The 19,023-nt window shown below is 42.5% G+C and overlaps 1 protein-coding gene across 4 annotated transcripts in view; it reads left to right on the top strand.

The window, feature by feature from the left end:
• The window catches only part of TENM2 (teneurin transmembrane protein 2), a 1,365,678-nt gene that overhangs the window by 1,023,149 nt on the left and 323,506 nt on the right, over nt 1–19,023 (top strand). For all 4 annotated transcript variants that reach the window (XM_033927365.1, XM_033927364.1, XM_033927366.1 and 1 more), the window contains one exon: nt 14,365–14,560. In XM_033927365.1, the coding sequence (XP_033783256.1) occupies nt 14,365–14,560 (196 nt within the window). The remainder of the gene's footprint in view (nt 1–14,364; nt 14,561–19,023) is intronic.

Raw genomic sequence — 19,023 nt, 5'->3', positions numbered from 1 at the left:
AGGCAAAACTTGGTACCTATGAGTATTTGAAACCACTTCTGTAAATAATTTAACTTAATTTAAAAATGTGTATTCTGCCTTTACTTTTGGCAAAGAACCTTCACAGTGGATTCGAAAAATCAGCACACAGAACATTATTATAAAATTAAATTATGAAAAGAATAAAAATAAACATTCCAATATATATCCGCCTTTTTACAAAATTAAATTCCCACATACAGTCCTCCCCCTCTTGCATAGTCTTTTGTCCTTCTCCTTCCACACCAGGCACCGAGAACTATGTCCTTATAACAAACAGGACTTTAAGCAGTGGCAAAAAGCCATTTTGGTTCCAAAGATAACACATTCCATAATTCTGAGACTTTTCCAAAGAACGTTGCTTTCCTATTTTTCACTAGTCTAAAAAGCTATTTGCAAATGTGCAGTAAACCAATATTAGTATGCGGTAACTGCAAATCCCCAGATTTCAGATTTAATTACTCACCTTTTCCAAATCCCGGCTCAAGGCAAGTTACAAGCCGGCAGATCAATTGGAGACATTTCCAGTATTTAGCGATTCGGTTGACACAGAAGATGTTTTGTTAGCACACATTAAGTGAATGGCAGGTAATGTGTCAGAGTTGGTGTTAACATGGCAGATAAAGCAGAACGCTTAACACCCAGTTCAGATCACTCCCCTCCCATTCTCCGTTCCCTTCCAGGTTAGGTGGTTAACATGGAAATTCTAGTGCATTCCACTAATTGCTACTTTAACATCTGCACAGCTTAGTAAACAGGGGCCCAGCATATGGAGATAGGGACTTTAGCACTTTCCAAAATGTATTTACAGTATTATCATCGTTCTTTCATTTTTATATCGGTGCCATTGAGGATAGAGCAGCCTGCGTAGAATTACGTTTTACGAGCATACTGTATACCGGACTTGTTAACTGTAACGCCAAAACACCAGGTTTTAATAACAAAAATTCCCTTCTACGCTTTTGTGTATCCCTTGCTAAATCTGGAAATATTTGTATCTTATAACTTAGGTAATTATTTTTGCTTATTTATATAGGACATTCTCAGAAGCCAACTTTTATCAGGGGTAAAGTGGCTTTCGGGGCTACCTTTTTTCGTCAGCATCCTAGTAAGTGTGTAATTCATTATAAAACTGAGATATTTGTTTTCTTCGAACCTCTCCAACTGACGACATTCCTGTTTCTGTCCCGTCTGGAGAAGGAGAGTGCTTAATGGAATAAGATGCCCTTACTCTTTGATAGCTAATGGATTTCTATAAGAAATATTTCCTTTTTGTTTCTCTCTCTTAAACCACATTTTGGATCCATTTGAGGACTTGAGAAGATCTATGTTAAATATTGCTTATTTTGGTTTTGATGGATATAATGTTTTATTTCTTGTCATGAATCTTTTTTCTGTACAAGTTTAATCTTGAATGTATAGCTGTTTTTTAAAATTTATTTTATTTATAAGTTTTCAATCTGTAATGTATGACAAAAAGTATTCAAAAGCAATGGCAAACACAAGGAAACCCAGAAAGAAAAGAGCTGGTTGCCAAAAGGGAAGCATTTGCACAAAAACAAACCCCCCTATTCTGGTTGTGCACATTTCCCCCTTCCCCTCCCTTTTTTTTTTTTTTTTTTTTTTTTTTTACAAAACCGCAAAAGCTGAATGCTCTACGCTGCTCCTGACACTCATATGAGTGTCGGAAAGAGCACCGAGCATTCAGCAAACCAGCCTTCACTAAAAACCGCTATCGCGATTTTTTAAAAGGGGGTGATAGTCCAGCTGGTGGCTACTGCGAGATCTGGGGGCTTTTAGTTTATGTAGGCAATTCCTTGAAAATACCTTTAACTTGGGGTGAGGAAATTGTCCCTCAAAATTCATGCTTCCTGGGCCAGTGGCATAGCGAGGCTGAAGCGCCCCTCCCCCCCTCCTCCCCCCCCCCGCTCTGTCCCCTACACATGTGCGCTCTCCTTTCCTTTCCCTGAAAATAAGCCCTACCCCAAAAATAAGCCCTAGTCCTGGGATTCGCTGACAGTTTCCCTTCCCTTCCTCCCATCCTGTGTGCAGCAGAACCCTTGAGAAAGCACCTACCCCCCCGAACATCCGCCTCCACCACGCAGCCGAACCCCAATCCTTCCCTCCCTCCCATCTGAACCCCACAGACCGTGAGAGAGCCCTAGTACATACCTCCCTAAGCAGCGTCGAGCCTGCAGCATTCTAAACAAGCTGCTTCGGCCTTGTTCGCTCATGAATTCAATCTGCCGTGTTACTGACATCACTTCAGTGCTGGGCAAAATGGTAAAAAATAAAATTGTGGAACACGTAGACAAACATGATTTAATGAGATGGAGTCAGCATGGGTTCAGCCGAGGGAGATCTTGCCTCACAAATTTGCTTGACTTCTTTGAAGGTGTGAATAAACTTGTGGATAAAGGTATGCCGGTTGATATTGTGTATCTAGATTTTCAGAAAGTTTTTCATAAAGTTCCTCACGAGAGGCTCCTGAGAAAATTGAAGTTTCATGGGATAGGTGGCAACGTTCAGTTGTGAATTAGGAATTGATTATCGGATAGAAAACAGAGGGTAGGGTTAAATGGTAATTTTTCTCAATGAAGAAGAGTAAACAGTGGAGTGCCGAAGGGGTCTGTACTGGGACTATTGCTATTTAACTTATTTATAAATGATCTGGAAATTGGAACGACAAGTGAGGTGATTAAATTTGCAGATGACACTAAACTGTTCAAAGTTGTGAAACGCAGGCGGATTGTGAAAAATTGCAGGCGGACCTTAGGAAATTGGAAGACTGGGCGTCCAAATGGCAGATGAAATTTAATGTGGACAAATGCAAAGTGATGCACATTGGGAAGAATAACCTGAATCACAGTTTACCGGATGCTAGGGTCCACCTTGGGGGTTAGCGCCCAAGAGAAGGATCTGGGTATCATTGTAGACAATACGATGAAACCTTTCGCCCAATGTGTAGCGGCGGCCAAAAAGCAAATATGATGCTGGGAATTATTTAAAAAGGGATGGCTAACAAGACTAAGAATGTGATAATGCCCCTGTATTGCTCCATGGTGCGACCTCACCTGAAGTATTGCATTCAATTCTGGTCTCCTTATCTCAAGAAAGATATAGTGGTGCTAGAAAAGGTTCAAAGAAGAGCGACCAAAAGGGGATGCAACTCCTCTCGTATGAGGAAAGACTAAAACGGTTAGGGCTCTTCAGCTTGGAAAAGAGATATGATGAAGTCTACAAAATCCTGAGTGGAGTAGAACTGGTACAAGTAAATTGATTTTTCACTCTGTTAAAAATTAGAAGGACTAGGGGACACTCAAAGTTACAGGGAAATACTTTAAAAAAAATTATTTATTCATTTTAAAACTGACAAACAAGTGATTAATATTAAAACATTACATTACTAATAAAATATACAGCACTTGACATTCTTATACATATAATCTATTAAAGGAGAAATTATAACCCTTTCCCCCCACCCAACAGGGAAATACTTTTAAAACTATTAGGAGGAAATATTTTTTCACTCAGAGAATAGTTAAGTTCTGGAACACATTGCCAGAGGTTGTGGTAAGAGCGAATAGCGTAGCTGGTTTTAAGAAGGGTTTGGATGAGTTCCTGGAAGAAAAGTCTATAGTCTGTTATTGAAAGAGACATGGGGGAAGCCACTGCTTGCCCTGGATCAGAAGCATTTAATGTTGCTACTCTATGGGTTTTGGCCAGGTACTGGTGACCTGGATTGGCCACCGTGAGGACGGGCACCATTTACTGAATCCAGCCGATTAATGTGTATAATGTATGTCTAGAGAAATAAGTAGTCGTATCAAGCTTTGTGGCAGTCCCACACCACTCTCCTTTTTTAGAAATCCAGCTTGAGTTCCAGGGTATCAGGGTCTTCTGCTGTGGATTGCTGAAGATCTCCTTCTACACACCACCTCTGCCCTCTCACTCGTTTTGCTTCTTCAAAGGCTTCCCAGAAGTCTGAGAGCAAGTGGAAGTTAACCCTTTCACTGCTGGCAGCTCCTGCAAGTTCCACTGGTAAGATCTAAATCAGTGGTCTCAAACTCGCGGCCTGCCAGGTACTATTTTGAGGCCCTCGGTATGTTTATCATAATCACAAAAGTAAAATAAAACCGTTTCTTGATCATATGTCTCTTTAGCTATAAATGACATTATTATTATTAAGACTTAGCCAAAAGGAAAGATTTATAAACTATAAAGAGTTTTACCTCATGCAAAATTGTCATTTCTTTAATAAAACATTAACTATTTTTTCGGAGGCCTTCCACGTACCTCCAAATCCAAAATGTGGCCCTGCAAAGGGTTGGAGTTGGAGACCACTGCTCTAAATTAATCTACTCCAGGTTCTGGCATTAGCTGCCTGCAGCTTTTGCTTGAGTCCCACAGAAAGCAGCACCGTCTCTGTTTCTGGTGTTACCACTGTATGATAAAGCACAGAACAGTAACCCTAAAGGTCCTGGAGATAATAGGATTCTTGCAGGTTGTGAAACACTTCTAGTGGACTGTTATACAGAGAATCCAGAGAAATTGCTCTTTTAGTGCTAATGGGAGCATAGGAAATTTCTGTAATATATAAATAAATTTCGATGTCACATAAGTTCCTTCTTCAGACCTGAAAGCAGCCCTGTAGTAAAAAAAAAACATTTAAGTGCTATTAAATAAATTTTCCCCCATGCTTTTAAAACTGTTTCTTTTTGTTTAATCACTTCCTCCCTCCACTGCTCTTAAGTTGTGGAGGACAGGCTCTAGAAACATCTCCAGCTGAAATTGTAGCACTTTGTACATAACACATCCCACACTTGCAGGGTGTCTACTGGGATCATCGCATGGCGCTTGGGAGTCTCGCAGACAAGAGCTGTTTCAAAGCCGTTTCTAGCTCCAGCCCACTTCCATCTACAGTCAGGCTAATTGCTGAGCAGGACTTGGCATCTGAAGCAGAACAACTGACATCACACGGAGAGAAGGGAAAGAGCAGAGGAGGCAGCCGATACTGGCTGAACAGACCTTGCATCGTGCCAGCAAGAAATGTCAACTTTTATTGCTTCGTTCTTTCATGCTGACCCTCTATGAGCAAATGTTCCAGGCAGTAATAGGTTTTTTCAAGGGTGGACCCACAATAATCACTTTTTCCAAGAGGGTAATAGTCTCTTTTTGACCCTGGACCCTTTGACAGTTGTTGAAGTTAGGCAGGGGCTGGAGCATTTCTCAATTAGCTGATGAGCTTTATCCCACTTCTCCTGTTATAGTCTCGTTTTCATGTAGTATGAGAGGGAGAAGGGCTCTATTACAACAATGGAACAAATTAAGAGAAGAACAGAACACAGCTTCCTAAACTTGTCGTGGGGAGCCCAAGGCCTGTCGGCATTTCAGGGTAAACATTATTGCCCTCATTCCAAGGAGTTTTCCAACAAAATTTTCAACTAGTCCACAAATTTGCACACACAACTTACAAAATAAAGTCAGTTGCACGCCTATCTTAATAATTAGCTGCTAATTGACCTTTACAACCAATTACTGGTTATAATTGATGCTAATAAGGGCTAATTAGTTCTGCCAGTTACATGTGTAGCTATCCTTAGTTGGCATTCTGTAGGTTGTAAGCTAAAATTCCAGTGTATGCAATTTCAAGGGGGCATGGATCATGGCGGGGCATAGATGGGTCAGGGGTGTGTGATGCAGGCACATGAGTGGGTGATAGAATGCTAGCATTTAACCCCCCTCCCCAACCAAGAACAGCGCCTAGCCATTTAAATAGTGTTCAGATGGCTAACTGTTCATATGCAGTGATAGCCAGTTATCTGCAATGAGTACTAAAAGTTAGTGGCAAGCCACAAATATTCTGCGTTGGCCAGCTAAGTTTAGCGAACAAATTAGATGGCAAAAATAGCAGTCTTATCTTTGCTTGCTATTAACCGGCCAGTGCTGAATATTCTCTTAGCCAGTTAAATTGGAGAAGGCCAAGAAAGATCTAGATTTTCCATGCTGGCTGCCGGAAATCGCCTGACAATAAATATCCGTGCTGAGCGCTGGCACAGGGAAGACAACACACTTCTCAGTGCTGGCTGAAAATCACCCAGTATGTGTCTAACTGCTTATACCAGCCATCGAACCAGCGTAATTGCTTACGTCTAAAGTTAGGCGCTCATAACTTATACTAGTAATACATACAACTGCCATTATAGAATTCATACTTAGCGTGCATCATGTGAATGCCTAATATTGGGCGATCCATAGATAATTACCCCTAATGAGTATGCATGAGACAAATTTCAACACACAGACGGCAGCTCTATAAAGGCACCAAGAAAGCTCCTATTCTCTGTATAAAGGAGAGCTGACACCTACCGTATTTTCCTTTATAGAATACTAGGCACAAACACTTAACCTAGCCATAAAGATGCCATTCCTAGATTGTAAAACGAAAAGTGTGTAAATGATAGTATTCTGGCATGAATCATTGTGACTTTCGCCAGCTGTAACCTCTACCGACACTGTTCTTGAGAGACAGTCTTATTCCACAAATCCAAAGCGGATTCCCCTATTTCTCAGCACAATATGACGCAAGTGCTCTACACTGTGTAGTGACCTCTGTGGAATAGTGGAACAATAACACCTTTTGTCCCTGATAGTCCAGTGAACCCTTTTTCCGATATGCAGCCATCAGACGTTCCCTGTTGGCAAAGTTCAATATTTGGTCGAGGCCATTGCTCTCCCTCTCTACAAGGGCCTAGCCCAGGGGTGTCCAATGTCGGTCCTCGAGGGCCGCAGTCCAGTCGGGTTTTCAGGATTTTCCCAATGAATATGCATGAGATCTATTAGCATACAATGAAAGCAGTGCATGCAAATAGACCTCATGTATATTCATTGGGGAAATCCTGAAAATCCGACTGGCCCTCGAGGACCGACATTGGACACCCCTGGCCTAGCCGATGCATCCTTTTCACTTGGATGCACATGTGCGGTGTTATCAAGCCCATGGCCTCTAGAAGCCATTTTTCCACGATGGCCCACAGGTCCGAATCTTTGATCAATTCCACCAGACCAATTAAATGGATATTATTAATACGTCTCCCGTTTTCTTGATCTTTGATTCTGGCGTGCAGCGTTTTACAGCACACTTCAAGATCACAAACCTGCCCCGCCACACCAGCCATTCTATCCTCTTGTTCCAAGATCTTCTACTCTGCCGCTGGTATACGCTGGCCTTGCTGCTCCAAACTGTCCCTAATATCCTCCACCGTGGCCTGAAGTTTTGATAAACGGTCATCTATCACAGCAGACAGGTTTTTGGTGAGCTCCCTTACAGCTGCATCTTGGAGCATGCCTGTCAGTGGTGAGGCAGAAACTGTCGCCTTGCTCTCGGTACAGTAAATCAGGGCCTTAGCTTAAATGGCCATTTGCCAACTCCAACGTTGGTAAGCAATTCATTGGACACTCGACGCTCTCTTTTGCCAAGAGCATTTCAGCCTAAACAAGCCTTCTTCAGGGGATGATGAAATGTTGCTGAACTATAAATACAAACAAAATATATAACCCCTTGTTAGCATACAACCAAACTTTACCCTATTTATTTGTATGTAAAAACACATTCCAAAAACATTCTCCACAAAATGCACATGTGTAATATAACATATGGCTCGTTTGCACCTGTTGTCTCATTTCACGACGAGATGTGGGCTTGACGTGTCCTGTGTTGTTTTAAGTGGCTGCATGTCTGTACTGCTCAAACAAGTATTTTCTGCCCTTTCATAAATGGTGCCCAGATTCACTTCCTCTCTTTCATCAGTCACTCTTTCAGCACTGCAACTACTGCATGTCCCTTTGGACAAAGGCGGCGGCAAAATACGGTCATAATGGTACTACTGATATTAATATCAAATATCGTGTCTTTCCAGTAGATGCCATTAGCAATAACAGCGGAAATTGCACTTCAAAGGGAAGAATGATGAGGCTGGAAGAGGTGATTTTTTTTCCTCACAGGTTAGGCAGCATCGGGGCTCCAGATGTGAACGAATGTTCCCCGAGCCAAGATCCCCCATGATTGACAGAGAAGGAAAAGTCTTTAGTAGCTCTGCAGTAGCGGCAACTTTGTCAATACATAGAACAGCAATGTCTTCCAAATTAACCACTTGCTGAGCTTCTGACATAACATCTTTAGCAGGCACTCTTTATCTGTCTGCCGCTCCATCTCTTAATAGTCCTTTCAAAACACACCCGGGGACTCTGCTCCTTTTTTTTAACCTGTATTTGTCTTCAGTCATTAAAAAAGATTAACACCTCATTCTTTCTTCCGTTTCCTTCTTTGCTAGTTGACACTGTGTGTTTTATATACGGGTGTTCAATGTCAAACCTGAAAAGATTCCCTCCGGTTTTACCATTCCTACTTGCTCCTATATTAAGCACCGTCATGGCCCAAAGCCAAAGAGATTTATTATAAGCATGTACTGTGAAGATGCTGGTATATAGGTGTCATGAAGGATATTGATGCTTTCAGTTCTATGTAGGCCACCCAGACCTTTTAAGGCAAACCAAATTCTGCCCCACCGTCTTTTGAGTATGTCCTACAAAGCACACGGCAAAGTAAAAGCAAATCAAAATATAATTTGTCTGTCTCCTTGTACTGAAGGGCACTAAGCCCCGAACGCGAAGGCGATGAATCAAACATGTTGCAGCACTGGCATGGTCATGGAATAGGCATGTTTGAGTTAATCAGCTAGCACTAACATTTTGTGGGTCTCGCATGATAGCAATATGAGCACACAACCCGCAAAAAAAATAAAAATGCTCTAAAAAAGGAAAAGCTGCATTTGTAGGTAACATGCAAGGAAATCCTGTGGTAAGCTGTGCTCCCTGCAAATTATAGCAGCATTTATTTAAAAGGGCCCCATAGTGGGGATCAAATTCCATCTGCCTCTTTAGGTTGCTACCCTTTGGGTTTTCTCCAAGTTCTAGCGAGCTGGATTGGCCACCGTGAGGCTACTGGGCTTGATGGACCATTGGGCTGACCAGTAAGGCTATTCTTATGTTCTTATGTAAGCCAAGTATAGGACAATCAAGCCATTGTAACATCACTGATGAGGCTTGCTCTGAGGCATTATGACATCACAATCTCAGCTCTGGAATGTTGCTCTCATTGGGGTTCCGGAATCTTGCTGTTCTTTGAGATGCTGGAATGTTGCTACTCTTTGGGTTTTGGCCAGGTACTAGTGACCTGGATTGGCCACCATGAGAACGGGCTACTGGGCTTGATGGACCATTGGTTTGACCCAGTAAGGCTATTCTTATGTTCTTATGTAAGCCAAGTATAGGACAATCAAGCCATTGTAACATCACTGATGAGGCTTGCTCTGAGGCATTATAACATCACAATCTCAGCTCTGGAATGTTGCTCTTATTGGGGTTCCGGAATCTTGCTATTTTTTGAGATGCTGGAATGTTGCTACTCTTTGGGTTTTGGCCAGGTACTAGTGACCTGGATTGGCCACCGTGAGAACGGGCTACTGGGCTTGATGGACCATTGGTCTGACCCTCTATTCCCCTCATTATCTTGAACATTTCAATCATGTCCCCTCTGTCTCCTCTTTTCAAGGGAGAAGAGGCCCAGTTTCTCTAATCTGTCGCTGTACGACAACTCCTCCAGCTCTTTAAAAATTTTAGTCGCTCTTCTTTGGACCCTTTCGAGTAGTACCGTGTCCTTCTTCAAGTATGGTGACCAGGCTGGACACAGTATTTCAGGTGGGGTCGCACCATGGCCCGGTACGGCAGCATGATAACTAATAATAATAATAACTTTATTTCTTCTATTCCGCCATAATCTTACGACTTCTAGGCGGTTCACAGTGAAGAGAGCTGGACAGTCAGTGAATTACAGAATATAAATGGCGAGGACGATACAGTATAGTCAGTGAATTACAGATTACAATTAGTAATATACAATACGATACAATACAGTTTCTCAAGTTATCAGCATGGAGTTAATCGTTTAGAACTGGTAACTGATTAGGAGATAAATCTGTTGAATAGTGCTGTCTTAATTTCTTTCCGAAATGCAACATAGGTCAGCCTAGCTCTGTTGATGTAGTTGCCTAGCCAGGTCTGCTGTTTGCTAGCTTGAGACTTCAAAGTTCTGTCCATAAAGGACCTGTATTTGCAATCAGTGATCCTTGGGTAGGCAAAAAGATTGGTTGTCCTACTGGGAATGTGTAGCTCGAAATGTGGTAAGAGATAGGTAGGGGTCATTCTCCACACCAGTTTAAAGCATAGGCAAGAGAACTTGAACATTATTCGCGCCTCCATTGGTAACCAGTGTAGCAGTTTGTCGTAGGGGCTAACATGCTCGCTTTTCTTTAGTCTGAATATTAAGCGGACGGCCGTGTTCTGCACTGTTCTTAATTTTTTTACAGTTTTTTTAGGTAAACCTACATAAATGATGTCGCAGTAGTCCAATGTGGAAAGGACCAAATGACTGAACCAGAAGTCTAAAAGATAGAGGGTCGAAATATTTTTTAATGGTCTTCAATTTCCATAGTGCATAAAAGCACTTTTTTGCCACTAGGTTTGTGTGTTCGATCATGGTCAGGTGGGTGTCTAACGTGACTCGTAGTATTTTTATGGTTTTTGTTATTGGGTAATTGTGACCATTTAGGTGTAAAGATGTTCTGGTAATTTTATCCTTTGGGCTTGCCAGGAAAATTTTTGTCTTTTCTGTGTTTAATTTCAATTTAAAATTGATTGTCCACTGTTCGATTTCGGTCATGATATGGGTAATGTGTTCTAAAGTTTCATTGGTCATGTTATTCAGCGGAATTAAAATAGAGATATCATCAGCATATATGTAGTATTTTAGGTTTAACTTTTGTAATAGATGACCTAAAGATGAAATGTAGATATTAAATAAGGTGAGAGATAGTGGAAAGCCTTGGGGCACCCCCGATAACCTTCTCCGATCTGTTCTTGATCCCCTTCTTAATCATTCCAAGCATTCTGTTCCCCTTTTCACTGCCACCGTGCATTGCGCGGACGGTTTCATTGACTTGTCAACCAGTACTCCCAAGTCTCTTTCCTGGGGGGTCTCTCCAATTAAAAACTGGTTGGCAGATAGGAAACAGAGAGTGGGGGTAAATTGACAATACTCTGACTAGGAAAGAGACAAGTCAATGAAACCGTCCACGCAATGCGCAGTGGCAGTGAAAAGGGCTAACAGAATGCTAGGAATGATTAAGAAGGAGATCACAAACAGATCTGAGAAGGTTATTATGCCGCTGTACTGGGCCATGGTACGCCCCCACCTGGAATACTGCATCAAACACTGGTCGCCGTACATGAAAAAGGACATAGTACTACTCGAAAGCGTCCAGAGAAGAATGACAAAAATGGTTAAGGGACTGGAGGAGTTGCCATACAGTGAGAGGCTAGAGAAACTGGGCCTCTTCTCCCTTGAAAAGAGGAGATTGAGAGGAGACATGATTGAAATACACTTAGTAGATAAAGACACATTGTTCGCCCTCTCCAAGGTGGAATGAATGAGAGGGCACTCTAAAGTTAAAAGGGGATAGATACATACAAACTAAATAAATTCTTCTTCACCCAGAGGCTGTTATAGGGGAAAGCACCCTTCAGGGATTCAAGACAAAATTGGATAAGTTCCTACTGGAACATACGCAAGTAAGGCTAGACTCAAATAGGGCACTGGTCTTTGACCTAAGGGCCGCCACATGAGCGGACTGTGGGCACGATGGACCACTGGTCTGACCGAGCAGCGGCAAATCTTAAGTTCTTATAACTTCCCATCTCAATGCCTTTATCTTATTAAGACTTTTTTTCGTCCACCAAGAATTGAAAGTTTCTAAACAGATTAGAGAAACATTAATTAAGGATAATATTAATTTGAGAAGGAAGCTGGAATCCTTAGAAAATACCTGTAGAAATTATAATCTCAGATTAATTAATTTTCCGAGGGTTGCAACAATAGTGAAATGCTATATGACGGAAATCTTGGAAATTTCAGAAGATATGTTGCCACCACTCACTCAGGCTTATTATCTACCTATTAAAAGAGATGAACAGCAACCACTTGATGTTACAGCAATATTGGAACGTTCTGACATAGAAATGGCTACGCCGGCGACACTTTTGATTACAGTAGCCTTAGCACCAGATAAAAACTGGTTGCTTAGGCTTTTCTTTAAAAACAGACAAATAAAATTTGTAGGACTTTAAATATTGATTTTTCCAAATCTGGCTCGAGATACGCAAATTTCTTCTTTTAAAACCAGGGGTTATAACTTTGGGGGCGACCATTTTCTACGACATCCTTGTAAATGTGTGATACAATATCGTCTGAAAAAATATGTTTTCTTTGACAACATTCTTGTCTACAGCGCCTCAGGCTTAAGGGGAATTATGAGGGCAAAATTGATTAATTGTTATCCTGTCTCAGTCTAAAGGGCCTGTTTTTTCTTCATATAGCAAATTAGTTTGTTAATGTTCTTTTAATCTTCCGCTATGCATACCTTGGATCCCAATTGTGGACTTGAGCTGAAGTTAAGCTATAATGATTTTCTTTTTCTTTTTATTGATGTTGGAAATGTTAGAATGAATATCTTATTGCCTTCTCTTTATCTTTCTGTACAAGTGATACTTGATTTGTAATTTGAAAATGATAAATAAATTTAAAAAAAGACTTTTTTTTCGGGAGGGGGTTGGGTGGGAGAGCTTCATTGCCTTAATGCAAGCACTTGTATCCCATCCTGACCCAGTTCTGCTCAGTTGCCTGTGAAGCCAAGAGAACATGTTTCCCATTGTGGTCCCCTCCTGTTTCTTTTCTATTTACTTCCACTTTTTGTTTGGCTCTGTTTTTTTGTGGATTTTCACCCCTTCTCATTTGCCCCTTTGTAACTTTGCCTTCTGCATAACCAGCATTTGTGACATAAAGCATCTGTGATTATTTCAAAAGTTGCTGGAGCCACTTTAACCCTACCCGAGCTCCACAGACAGAAGTGAGACAATTTTGCAAGGATTTTTTCAGTAGGTACACCAGAAATTCCTTTGAAAATTGCTTCCTCTTTGTTCTTTCTTATTCTGTCTGCCAATTTTAGCATATTTGAAACCTGGAATGTGATACGTTTGTGCTTAATTCTGTGACACATATGAATTAAAAATAAGTTCCAACTTCCATTTACACACAGATTACTGATCATATTACCATATATACTCGAATATAAACCAAGATTTTGGGGCCAAAAAACAGTCCAAAAATTGGGGTCTCGGTTTAAATTAAAACCTACCCCCATCCTGCACCCACTGTGGGCCTCCAGTACTGCCCTGGTGGTCCAGTGGTGCGGTGAGCCGGAGCTGCCATTAATCACTCCCTCCTTCACAGCGACTTTGTGTAAATAGCTAACTAGTCCTCCCCTCCCGGTCCCCCTGCAGCTCTACCTTAGGTCCCCAGTGGTCCAACAGTGGGGCAAGGCAGGAGTGATCCCTTTACGCTCCTGCCTGGAAGTCTCCGTAGTGAAAAATGGCTGCCATGAGATCCCAGCGCAATCTTCGTGAGACTTTGAGTCTTGTGAAGGTTGCCATGAGATCTAGCAGCAGTCATTTTTTCACTACGGAGACTTCCAGGCAGGAGCATAAAGGAATCACTCTTGCCCTGCCTCACAGCTGGACCACCTGGACCTAAGGTAGACCTGCAGGGGGACCGGGAGGGGAGGACTAGTTAGCAATTTATACAAAGTCGCTATGAGGGAGGGAGGGAGTGATTGATGGCCACTCCGGCTCCCCACATCACTGGACTTCCAGGGCTACTGGAGGCCCGCGGTGAGTCTAGGAAGGGGGGCAAACTGGCAGTCTGTCTGCACCATTGGACCACCAGGGCAGTACTGGAGATCCGCGTTGGATTTGGGAAGGGGGGCAGACTGGCAGTCTGTCTGCACCACTGGATCACCAGGGCAGGGATCCTGGGAAGGGGCAGGTGGGTCCAGGAAGGGGGGCAAATTGGCTGGCTGTTTGACTGCAGAGCTGGCAGACAGGACACCAGCGAAGGGAGGAAGGAGTCGCTTCTTCCCCATTACCGGTATTTGAATATAAACCTGGTACATGAATATAAACCATCAGTTTATATTTGAGTCAACTGTTTTGCCTCCTTGTGGGGGGAAAAAGGTTACCTTGGTTTATATTTGGATCGGTTTATATTCGAGTATATACAGTATGAAGAAATTCATGTTTTATCTACACCCTTGTGTTCAGATGTGAAAATGTTGTGCGGGTGGACGCATGCTAACCCTGATTCTATGCTGCTCTCTTTTTTTCTCCTTTTTGCAGTATGATTTCATGGAACGTTTAGATGGCAAGGAAAAATGGAGTGTGGTTGAGTCCTCCCGAGAAAGACGAAGCATCCAGACCTTGATTCAGAATGAAGCGGCCTTTGTTCAGTATTTAGATGTGGGCGTATGGCATCTAGCCTTCTATAATGATGGCAAAGACAAAGAAATAGTTTCTTTCAGTACCGTTGTCCTGGGTAGGTATGTTTTTGGAACCACCATTTTGATACGGTGAAAGAGTAGAAGGGAAAAAGTACAACAAATTAGGATGTTCCCGCTACCTAAGGTTGAAATGGCTCATTAATGCAATTGAATCATGAATCATTTTGCAAGAAAGAGTATGATGAGATGAAATAATGAGATTGAAGACATAGGCAGCGGAACACTTTTTTGTTTGGGGGGGCCCAAAAGCTCCGCCTTAGACCCCGCCCCATAATAATAGTACTAATTGTAAATGCCATTTCTTCAATTAATTTTTTATATACACACAGTATAATCTTATTAATAATACACAGCGGTAACCACAAAATTAAAGTACACAAAGTGCACTCTTTTTCCCCTCCCCACCACTGCACAGCACTTCTTCCTCTCTCCTCCACCCTTATGTGCAACGTCTTCCACTCTCTCACTGTCCACCATCTCTCTCTCTCTTTCTCATTCCTTCCTTTGCTGCAAAGGGAGTGGGGAAAGAAAGAGGTGCCTCTCTACCATTCCCTCTACTGCCACATTCAATATTTCTTCCTCTCTTATCCCCCGGACTAGTGCAGCATCTTTCACCTCTGCCCACCAGCCCCATGTCCAATATTTCTGCTTCTATCACCCCTCTCCAGCTCCATGTCACATCGTTTCCTCCATTCCCCTCTACACCATGTCCAACATTCCCCCCTCTTGAATCCATGTCCATTTGTCCCACTTTTTCCTCTCCACCACATCCAACATTTCTCCCTCTTATCTCTCTTTAATTCACTCCTCTCCCATCACCATGTCCAATAATTCTCCTTTCTTCCTTTCCCCTTGTACACCATCTCTTTCCCTTCCACCCCCAGATCTAACATTTTTCCCTCCTTACCCTCCTTCCATCCCCAAGTCCCTTTCTCTTCCCAACTGCCCTCCCATGCCATAAATAACTTAACCTCCCCCCATTTTTTTTTTTGTTAATAAAAGCATAGCATGGTTAACAGCTCCTACTCTCTATGAGCGTCGGAGCTGTTATTACCATGGCCGGCACTAAAAACCATGCTACGTTTTTGTAAAAATTGGGGTTAGATAGAGTTTATTACATTGCACAGCGGTAGAGCATGGGTGGTACATAGGCTGGGCATCCACTTATATGCATTAATCTGCTTCACTTAGTTGATCACACTTAACACCAGCTCTATGGCTAGCTAGGGTTTATTATGAACTTTGTATACCACCTATTCCAACTAGCGGGTCTTCGCGGTTCACAATTCTATCTACAAAGAATGGAAATCCATTCAAATTAGGGCAGAGTATCTATGTTTACATCAAGAACAGCAGCCACACAAACAAATCTACCTCATGCCGAAACACTAAACAGTTATGCTAATGTTTTCCTAACAAAAGTAGGCACCTGTGCTGTTTTATAAATAGGTTCCTATCTCACAGCCTCCTGACTGCTTAATTCTAGGCGCTCTGTTATAGAATGCCCCCCCCCCCCTCAGTGGCTTTGCAACAGATATATTGTCTAAAGAGAGAAATTTACTATGATGGAAGAATAGGCCTAGGGATAGTGCAGAACACAGAGTACCTGGGAACTGGGTTCAATTCCTTGTGAGCCTAACCCTCCATTACTCCAGGTTATGAGCCCACTAGGGACAGAAAAATACCTGCATATAATATATAAACTACTTTGGTTGTGTCGCAGAAAGATGGTATGTCAAGCGAATGCCTGACCCAATATCACAGCCTATGTAAGCAATCTAACAGAAATGTATTTCATGCCATCCAAAATATTTTCTTTTCACTGTAATGTACATTATTTCTAAATGATAAGTGATTCCGTTGAGCGACTAAACTGGTTTGGTCACATCTCTGGCATTTTAGAATCTAGCAGTGAGAGGTGTAATATGGCGCTTGTCTCGGATATGTTCAAAGTCTCCTTGAGGACTGTGCTACAAGAAAGTTAGAGGTAATAGGTCTAATAGGCAGACATCTTGATAGGGCAATGACAGTAATTGGACAGAAAGGCACAGAAAAGAGCAGTTCAGAGGTTCTTTCACAGACGCCTATTATCAGACCCTTAACCATCAGGAATCAGAGGGGGCTGAAAACCTATGTATACCGTGATGGGCAGTAAAGGGATGAGTGGCAGACAGATGTCAAACTGGGATAATGCTAAATACATCTTTTGGTACAGAAAAAGTTCTGTTATGTGCAGCAGAGCGGAAGAATGGAGCAAGTCTGTTGACATTTATCATGACATTTATCATGTTGAAATGTTCTCTTCTTCATTAGCACCCACCTTGACCACGGGTTTTGGGTTGGTTTGCTTACCAAAAGGCTCGTTTGTATTCTTTTTCAATGTGTCTCTCCACAATGCTGGAATTCATCAAAGAGTCCTATCCCAAAAATCAGTGTCGAAAAACCCTCGGAGAATACTTCTTGGGCTACATGCAGGATATTGAATTGTTGGCCCTGCACAAAGCTTCTCAAATAAGGGATTAAAATGGGAGATGGGGTTCAGATGTGCAAAGTAATAATTGTTTAGTTAGCTGACAATTGACTGTCATTTATTTCTTTATTTGATTGAACATTTTATATCTCATTAAATCAATATGTGCTATATTGCCCAAAAAATATATCAAGGCCCTAATTTTAGAGGCATTCCTACGTGGAAATGGCAACATGTAAATGTCTGGAGAGGCTCAGATGTTTAAATGGCTTTTCAGAACAGAGGACATTCTACATGTGGGGAAGCTGAGTTCATCTAAATGGCAAGGAGGTATGTGGAGAGAGGGGAGAGAACGTTTCATACAGGTAGCATTGCCAGATTTTGCAATCGGAAAATCTGGACCCTCCTAGATCGGCCCCCCCAGGCCCACCCATCCCTGCCCTGTAACGCCCTAATCCTGCCCCCAGTCCCGCCCCCACTGCCTCTTTTGCCTGGCAGGGAGGAAATCCACGTATGCATGAATGCCGCATATTGAGGTCACGCACACACACATGCGTGCACATGATGTCATCACGTGGCATCCACACATGCATGGATTTCCTGGTTCTGAAAAGCCATCTGGACCCCCTGGACATGTCCGGGGAAATCTGGTAACTCTACATATAGGGAATCCATGTCTCTGTTCAAAAATTAAAATAAATCAGAAAATACACCTGCTCTGAGGCATGTCTAATTATTTGCAGAAGGAGCAGTTGTAAATCACAATGTTTTCTTCCCTTTCCTGATCATCTTTCAATGTTCATGGCCCTCACAATCAACCTGATTCCCTCTGCCCACTCCAAAAGGCAGCAGGCCCCCAATGTCATCTCACCATGTATGTAACTTGCCCATAGTTTCTCCCTCAATTGAAGACCTCCCCCAACCCCCCAATGATGTGTTTTCAGAATCCACCAAAGTTTTTTCTTCCCCCAAGTAGCTCTCCTAAGCAACCCCTGGCCCCCACATGTAGGCAAGCTCCTACCACATGATGCCCTCCCTCCCCCAAAGGCAAATCCCTTCCGTAGGACCAATAACCTGAAACTGATCCCCCACACCAATCTCACCCCAGTCTTACTGGATCTCTATGATCAAGTAGGGTGGGAGTGATGTTCTTTCACTCCCACAACAATCCTTCTCGGTTTCAAAATGACCACCTGAGCTTATCTAATTAGCTTTTTCCAAGTTGCAAGCAATTTCTCAGTAAATATCATCAACAGGAAGTTCTCTCACAGCACCAAATTCTAAGAATGGCACTCAAAATTGGGACCTGGGTTGGCCACTGTTGAAAACAGGATACTGGGCTGGATGGACAAGCCAATTAGCTGCTAGTAATCAATTACATATCTTACTAGGCAGTATTTTATAAAGAGGTGTGTGTAAATTCTTCAGAGTGCAATTGAAAAGGGAGTTGGTCGTGAGAAGGGCCATGAGTGTGTCAGGGCCATTCGCTTAAAGATGTGTAGTATTATGGAATCTGGGGGATCCGTGCCTAATTTAGGCACAGGGGTGTACACCAGGGTTCAGTTGGTATAAATCCTCATGCCCCAAATTGTCATGGATCCCAGTGCTAAGCACCCAGAGCACCATTTATAGACTAGAAATCGGTACTCTCGTGTTTGCTTTTTTTTCCAGCACCCAAATTTGGGCAGATTTTTGTTGTTTGGTAATTCTATAAGATGTGTAGACGACTAGTCCTGAGCATTTTTTTTAATGTGGATGAAATCATAGGCGCCAGCTCTGTGGGTGCCCGAGCACCCCAATATTTTTGGCACCTCACACAACCAGGGCTGGCATGCGGTCTTCCCCTTCTGTCCATCTCCTTCCCGTCCCCTTCCTAGCAATGGCATACTGGGGGAGGGGCGGTCCACCCCGGGTGCATGCTCTAAGAGGGTACAGTGCCAGCACACCGAGTCCAGGATCTCCCATCCTACTCTGCCGCTGCTGGGTGAAATAACACAAAACTCTACAAGAAGACACTCAAAACCTATA

This window comes from Geotrypetes seraphini, chromosome 18, assembly GCF_902459505.1.
Source record: "Geotrypetes seraphini chromosome 18, aGeoSer1.1, whole genome shotgun sequence".
Lineage (NCBI taxonomy): Eukaryota > Metazoa > Chordata > Amphibia > Gymnophiona > Dermophiidae > Geotrypetes > Geotrypetes seraphini.
The sequence above is the reverse complement of the archived record's forward strand: the minus strand, read 5'-3'. Positions and strand labels throughout refer to the sequence as shown.